The 7,451-nt window shown below is 39.1% G+C and overlaps 2 protein-coding genes across 3 annotated transcripts; both read left to right on the top strand.

Annotated features, from left to right (window-relative positions):
* The first annotated feature begins 1,653 nt into the window (after positions 1 to 1,653).
* On the top strand, positions 1,654 to 5,168 carry LOC116014978 (serine/threonine-protein kinase Nek6). 2 transcript variants are annotated; one of them, XM_031254952.1, is made up of 14 exons: positions 1,654 to 1,811; positions 2,029 to 2,197; positions 2,578 to 2,644; positions 2,720 to 2,785; positions 2,886 to 2,932; positions 3,018 to 3,063; positions 3,143 to 3,223; positions 3,318 to 3,360; positions 3,444 to 3,493; positions 3,569 to 3,650; positions 3,722 to 3,771; positions 3,856 to 3,929; positions 4,000 to 4,051; positions 4,141 to 5,168. In XM_031254952.1, exons 2-14 carry the CDS (start codon positions 2,085 to 2,087, stop codon positions 4,957 to 4,959), a joined length of 1,590 nt encoding a protein of 529 aa, XP_031110812.1. In that variant the 5' UTR covers positions 1,654 to 1,811; positions 2,029 to 2,084; the 3' UTR covers positions 4,960 to 5,168. The 2 variants fall into 2 exon arrangements, with proteins under 2 accessions (XP_031110812.1, XP_031110811.1); XM_031254951.1 differs by having other exon boundaries at positions 1,654 to 2,197.
* A 272-nt stretch (positions 5,169 to 5,440) lies between these two features.
* LOC116016443 (cytochrome c-type biogenesis protein CcmE homolog, mitochondrial) lies at positions 5,441 to 6,665 on the top strand. Its single transcript, XM_031256702.1, has one exon. It carries the CDS (start codon positions 5,521 to 5,523, stop codon positions 6,361 to 6,363), a length of 843 nt encoding a protein of 280 aa, XP_031112562.1. The 5' UTR covers positions 5,441 to 5,520; the 3' UTR covers positions 6,364 to 6,665.
* Positions 6,666 to 7,451: the final 786 nt, after the last annotated feature.

The raw sequence follows: 7,451 nt of genomic DNA, 5'->3' as shown, positions 1-7,451 counted from the left end.
TAAGAATATATATATATATATATATATATATATATATATATATATATATATATAAAGCAGCGCAGAAGCGCGATTGGTCTGCAGTTTATAAAACAGCGCAATAAAGCTCCAATTTTGCTGATTCATTAAGGTATTGTTAGTTTTAAATTTTTGTTTCGTTTTTCTTTGTTCTTTTTTTTCCTTTTTCATCTCATTATCTCAATTCTCTTTCCTAATCACTCTTACAAAAACTCATCAAAAACCACAAAAAAAAACCCATTGATATGGATGCTCTAAGTAAATAGATAAAGGAGAGAGAGATAAGTAGTGATAGGAATAGATATGTAGGTAGGTAGGAGAGGTAATATGGTGGGTGAAGTAGATAAATAAATGAGGTAAAAGTTCATAAGTAATGAAAATTATAATTATAGATGAAATTATGTGTGTCTTTGTATTTGGAAATTGAAAAATGCTTCTTACTATTACAATTACCACTCCTTATTAACTCCATAAAATTGTGTATGTCTAGCATTTAAAAAATTTGAAAAAAAAGGTATATTTTATAATTTTCAAAATGAAAAATATGCAAATAAACAATAATATTGTTTTCTAATCTTTAGTTTTTCAAAGAAATAGAAATTCCTACTTGGCTACTTAGTATTTTCCTTTCTATAAATTAATAAATGTACCTCCAGGACATTGGTCTAATATATAACAAATCTCATTTAAAACATGATAGTTAACAAAGTGATGGTTATCCAACAAAAAAGAAAAAGAATGAAATTAATTAATTCGAAGTTTTTAACTTCTTATCCTGGCTGGGATTCATCTTGTGGAGAGATTTATTAAGATTTAAGATAGGTCTGATGTGGTCTTGTGGATAACACTTGAGTACTTGTACTGAATTTTCCACTGCACTCAGGTCTCCATGGCAATGCATCGAAAGCGTCATCCGGGCTAAAGTTAGGACTCAAGATTGCAACCGTGCACCAATTTGTAGCACAGTTTCCATACCTTGTAATTATGATCGGGAGAATTTGTCCCGAACACAATTCAACTAATTGACCAATTCAGACTAATAATCTATTTAACCAATAGTCACAATGTACAAAGCACTTTGAGAAATTTCAGATAGTTAAGACATATCTCGTGATTTATTCTACAATCCAGTCTTAGATAGGTGGTAGTGTTCAGGTTTGAAGCGCAAATGTTTTATGATTGGGAGAATTGTCCCGAACAACTAATTGACCAATTCAGATTAACAGTCAATTTAGTCAATAGCCACGATGTACAAAGCACTTTAAGACATTTCAGATAATTAAGACATATCCCGTGATTTATTCAGCAATCCAGTCTTAGATAGGTGGGGGTGTTCAGGTTTGAAGCGCAAATCTTTTATGAGTTGGAGAATTTGGTTGGTAGAGACCAGAGAGGGGGAATACTAGAGCTTACATACAGTGTTGATTGTTCTGATCCAAAATGTATCTCCAGCTGTTGAGAAGTCAAGGACAATGGTAGAGAGTAGACATATTCAGTTGAGGGACAGTGACCTACCACCCCACACATTAATAATACAATGGATCCAAGGAATCTCTCAATACAAGCAAAGTTTCCCTTTTCTAGTTTAAATTTAGCAATGTGCCAATCTGTCACAAGAGCCCCTTTTCCCTTCTTTACTACTTTGCTTTGGTCCCAAATCTTCCCTCCTTTTCCACTTAAAATCCCATACACACTTCTTTGCCTCACTTCTCTAACCCCATCCCATCATCATGACACCTAAAAGCTTTTCCTAATTTAAAGAAATATTGTTTTTATTAGCATTGCTTTTCTGGGTAATCAAAACTTGATTCTTTACTTAGTACTTGTAGCACCAGTATTCAATGCTCTTCACTCCCTTATGGTTTCTTGATTTATTGCACTGCAATTGGCTCCACCAGCCTGTTTCTGTGATCTCATTTCCTCTCCTCTGGGTTTCTGAATCTGCTATAAATTCCATTCAATGATGTTTGTGTCAATGTCTGAGTGAAGTATTCTCCCTTTTATGTGTAGCTTGGATCACTATACTGCCTCTTTTATGTCCAAGGCTCCCCCCAAACACCTCTTTTATGTTCATGGAGGTCACCACCAATAAGATGGAAGATTATGAAGTGTTGGAGCAGATTGGTAGGGGTGCTTTTGGAGCTGCATTTCTTGTTCATCACAAGCCTGAGAAAAAGAAGTATCATTTTCTTCTCATTCTTCTTTCTTTTTCATTTTTTTGGGGAAACCAGCGGCCATTACCTGGTTGCCCATAATTAACTGGTTCAAATCAAGAATGCTAATAGACTACTCCCGGATGGGAGTTTTGAACTTGTTACCTTTTGGTTATTAAGTCAAGTTTGACTCCGTTAGGCTGCTCCTGTTTGGGAGTTTTGAACTTGTAACCTTTTGGTTACCAAGTCAACAGTCTGACTAACTTGGCTGAGGTTACCCCGTTCTTATTCTTCTTTCCAAGTCAAGACTAACTTGGCTGGGGTTGTCATGTTTTTCTCATTCTTCTTTCCATGCTAGCTACTTTGTCTAATTCTTGAATGGAGCATTGAAAATTTGAATCTGCAGGTATGTGTTGAAGAAAATTCGTGTCTCGAAACAGACAGAGAAGTTCAAGATCACAGCACACCAGGAGGTTACTCTTGCATTCTTGCAAAACTAGTTTGCTTTAAAGAAAAAAGAGGTTGGTTGTGATGTTTTGAATTTGCAGATGAATTTGATAGCAAAGCTGGATAACCCTTATATTGTGGAATACAAGGATGGGTGGGTGGAAAAGGTAGAGAACTATAAAGCAGACATACTTTATCAGTTCATATGACATATTAGCCTTTTTGTAGCAAACTAGTTTATCTGTCTGAGTTTTCTGAAAAATCCAGGAATCCTTTGTGTGCATTGTGACAAGTTACTGTGAAGGGGGTGACATGTGAGTTGCAAGAAACTCTTTCTTATATCTTAACCCCATTTTTCATGGAACACATAGGTTATGTTTTTATATTTGTGTACTGCAGGGCTGAGATGATTAGGAAAGCAAGAGGAATGTTTTTCTCAGAAGAGGTAAGAAACCTTAATCATCTGCATATAAAAACATGAATGCTTAGAATTTAGCAGTACATGTTTAATGTTGTTTCTGCAGAGACTTTGCAAATGGCTGGCTCAGTTGTTGCTAGCCCTCGACTACCTTCACTCGAATCGCGTTCTTCACCGGGATCTTAAGGTAATGTTTTCTCTTGACATATTATGCGAAATGGACTATATAGTTCCTGTTTTATGACAATAGCTTTATTTTTTCTGCATTTTGTTGCCTCCAGTGTTCCAACATTTTTCTCACCAAAGATGATGAAATCAGACTAGGTAAGGATAAGTTATCCACAACTACACAAGCTTTAGAATAAATGGTTTTGTGGGATATGACCTGACAAGATATGGGCCAACAGGTGATTTTGGACTGGCAAAGTTGCTCAACCAGGATGATCTTGCATCTTCTGTATGATTTTCTCTCACTTCTTTAAAAATTTGAAGCTTGTTTCTGTACTGATTATCGAACTCTTATGTGATTTAGATTGTGGGAACTCCAAATTACATGTGCCCGGAGCTTCTAGCCGATATACCGTATGGCTACAAATCAGATATATGGTCTCTAGGTAACCAACCATAATGTGGATTATTACCAGTTTCTTTTAAAACAGCAGATGACTTAACAAAACTTTTGCAGGCTGTTGTATGTTTGAGATTGCTGCTCATCAGCCAGCGTTTCGAGCCCCGGTAAGTTTTGTTAGGGTTTTTGCTTCCTGATTGTGTAAAACACTAAAACCAGGTTACGGATTGGGTTCTCTGGTGAATAAACAGGATATGGTTGGACTAATCAACAAGATTAACAGATCCACCATTTCTCCACTCCCCACTGTATACTCCTCAGCACTGTAAGTTTAGTGTCATTTTCTGCACAGAAGTAAAATCACTATTGCAGCATGTAATGTTTGGACTTTGCAGGAAGCGTTTGATCAAAAGCATGCTAAGGAAGAGCCCGGAACACAGACCCACGGTTAGTCCCCGGGGATTCGTCTCCATTTCTTAATTCTTATCCACCATAGCAATGGACTGACTAATCTGGATGGTGCCTTATATATATAGGCTGCAGAGCTCTTAAGGCATCCACATTTGCAGCCATATCTGGCGCAGTGTCGCAATCTGCCTCCTGCGTTTGTTCCATTAAACCCCGAGAGCTCAAAGGCGAAATTGCAGCCTCTCAAACCTAACACCCACAAAACTGTGAAGGAAAGACAGGTAAAAGTTCCCATTGTCACTGCTAATAAGAAAGTTGGTGAGCTGAAAAGGATTGCAGAAAGAAGAAGCTGTTCCCCGAATCCCAGGATCCAACGTTTTAACCCCGAACATAAGAAGGAAGATCAGACTTGCTCAGATAAACAAATCTCGAAGAAAACGGATGAAAACTCAAGAATTGACAGTAAAGCAGCTGGGAAAAATGGAAGCATGAATTCCAGAAGCTCAACAAGAAGTACAGTGACTGATCATCAACCTGAAGCAGACACAGAACTAGAAGAGAACTCCAAGAAAATGGAAAAGCTTAAACCCGGGATTCCAACTCCAAAAAAACCTGCAGGGATCCCAATTCCAGGGGGAGAAACCCCAGAAAAACAAGAGGATCATCATCATAAAAGGACAGTAAGCGACATTTCAGTAACGAGTACTCTGAATTTTCTTCAGGGAAATAACATCAGAATAAAATGGAGTAACTTGAGCAATGAAAGAGCAGAAGCTTTGGAATCACTGCTTGAGCTCTGTGCAGACCTTCTTAAGCGCGAAAAGCTTGAAGAACTTGCAGGGGTGTTGAAACCATTCGGGGACGATGCTGTTTCGTCCAGAGAAACAGCCATTTGGTTGACAAAGGGACTAATGAATCTTCAGAAAGATGGTGAGGGGAAAGATTAAAAGGCTTTGTTAAGATTTGTGCACTTCTGTGTATACTATGAGCACTGCTTGTGCTAGTTAGTAACTTATTTGAATGCTTGTAAATAACATTGCCTGCATATTCAGTGTTTTAAACACCCACTGCTATGTTGGCAAAAAAAAAAAAAAAAAAGATTTGACTCAAGACTCTAATATTTGTAGTCCAAATTTGAGTATGTTCATCATACAAATGGTAGTATTTTTATTTTTTTTATATTCACAGGGTATTTCTATGTCCATTTAACAGTTCTCCCAAAACCTTCAACACCACAAAAGAGTTCACTTGCCACTTGAGCTACTTAAGTTTAATTCATAACGGTAGTTCGTAAAAATAGTTTAAATAATATTTTGTGTTTAAATTTTTAAAAAGTAAAATTTAATAATAAAAGTCTCCGCCGCCGGGAGAGCAAATTTTGACCGCGTGTTATTCATCCACCGTCAACGGCCAACCCCAACCCTAACCTTCGATACTTTTCTCGAACTCTCTTCGTACATTTTTATACCCAAAAACCACAAAACTCAAATCTCAATTCACAAATCGCCATGGCCTCACGACTCATCTCCCGCTTCGCCTCTTCTCTCACCCGCTCCACAGCAACCACTAACGCCGCCGTCATCCACCACTTCACCGCCACCGCCGCCTCTACTTTACCCAAATCTAATCCCTTAATCTCCCTCCTCCAATTTCAATCCCATCCTTTCATCTCCCCTTCCCGTCTACACCCCTATAGCACCCTAACTCTCCGATCCTTCTCCACCGCAACCCGCCCTAGCCGTCCCCACCGCCCAGCCCGGCCCGACATTGGCGCCCGCGCCCGGCAGATGCAGAACCGCCGTCTCTGGACCTACGCGCTAACCTTCAGCTGCGTCGCGGGATTCATTATCATCGTGCTCAACCAGTTCCAAGACCAGCTCGTCTTCTACGTGACCCCGAGCGATGCGATCTCCAAATACACTGAGAATCCCACCAAGGCCAAGTTTAGGCTCGGCGGGCTGGTCTTGGAGGGCAGCGTAGCGCAGATGGCTTCGTCGCCGGAGATGGAGTTCGTGATCACCGACTTAATCACCGACATTTTGGTCAAATTCGAGGGATCGTTGCCGGATCTTTTCCGGGAAGGCCACTCCGTGGTGGTGGAGGGGTTTATTAAGCCGTTCACGGAGGAAATGAAGAAGACGAATGAGGTGATTTTGAAGGAGAACAAGTTTAGGATCACAGAGAAGGCCAGGAGTGGAGTGTGCTATTTTGAAGCTACAGAAGTTCTGGCTAAGCACGACGAGAAGTATATGCCTCAAGAAGTCGCCGCTGCACTGGAGAAGAACAAGAAGCTCCTGGAACAGCAAAAAATTGAGGAAAGCGGCACTGAAACTGCTATAGCTAAGCCATAAGGGATCGATCATGGCGCCATAGGTCTGATCTTTTTTCTTAACATATGAATTCTTTTGGAATTGATGGAACACGCATACGTTTTAGCTTGATTATACAATTCTTCCGGATTAGATTGAGGTAACTTAGGAAAGAGATATAAGCAAATTTGATGAGCCAACTTAGATTTGTTGTTGTGCCATTTTTGCCTTTTTGGTGTTCATTTTAACTTTACTGTATTGCCCCATGAATATTGTGGGTTTCAAACTGATTTTTGGCATAGTAGTAGTTAATAAATGTTATAAATGAATTATCATTCTGGGTAGTGCTTATTATTCTTGAAATGAATGTACTAGTGGCTATAATCATCCTCCAAAGAGTTGAACAAAAAATATAAACTTTTTAGCACTTGAGATATTAAGGAAGTGATAGGAGATTGATGGTGAATCTTCAATGAGTCTTTTTTCAGATTGATTTTGAAGATCACTTTGTTGGTGCAGGGTGTCACATTAAATAGTCTATAAGGGTGTCAGTCTTATTAGCCTTGCTACTGGTAGAAATGTATATGCTATAGAGAAACCTTGTACTGGTTTTTGAGATGCACTTTGCAGGATGTAGATGGTAGTAGCCAGTAGGCCTGTTTATACAGGATGCCACTTTAGAAGATAGTGATGTTGCTTTACTCGTGCTTATGAAGAAAAATGTGTTCATGTGCAAATGATCCATGACAATCGTTGTCTTCGGAATCTTGGAGGATAAGGTTGCCTCTTGCTGGAAGATGAACCCCTTTCGTTTTTATGTGGCAGGATTTAATTTGTTTATGGTGCTCATGGTTGAAAATACAGGAAAAGAGAAGGAAGCAAGAAATCGGTAGGCATTGCATACTGCAAGAATATAGTATAGTAGACCAAATAAAGACGAGGCAGAAGCGACAAAAGGGGTGGGTGTTTTCTGAGGCAACAAGTTTATAGCTGAGCCGCTGAGGTATATCGATTTTTGAACCCAAATTCTCCATTTTTCTGCAGTGATATAGTTAGTGGTTGAAGTTGCTGTGTCAAGTTTTGTGCTGGGGAAACCGTTTTGATTGTAATTGGCACACATACATCATAGA

Source organism: Ipomoea triloba, chromosome 4 (genome assembly GCF_003576645.1).
Source record: "Ipomoea triloba cultivar NCNSP0323 chromosome 4, ASM357664v1".
Classification (NCBI taxonomy): domain Eukaryota; kingdom Viridiplantae; phylum Streptophyta; class Magnoliopsida; order Solanales; family Convolvulaceae; genus Ipomoea; species Ipomoea triloba.
Note: the sequence above shows the minus strand (reverse complement) of the source record. Positions and strands in the feature narration are given on the sequence as shown.

Coding starts and splice junctions, on each gene's coding strand:
- LOC116014978 (XM_031254952.1), top strand. CDS start 2,085: ATGTTCATGGAGGTCACCACCAATAAGATGGAAGATTATGAAGTGTTG. Junction 3,064..3,142: donor GAATGTTTTTCTCAGAAGAG/GTAAGAAACCTT, acceptor TTGTTTCTGCAG/AGACTTTGCAAATGGCTGGC. Junction 3,651..3,721: donor ATCAGATATATGGTCTCTAG/GTAACCAACCAT, acceptor AAACTTTTGCAG/GCTGTTGTATGTTTGAGATT.
- LOC116016443 (XM_031256702.1), top strand. CDS start 5,521: ATGGCCTCACGACTCATCTCCCGCTTCGCCTCTTCTCTCACCCGCTCC.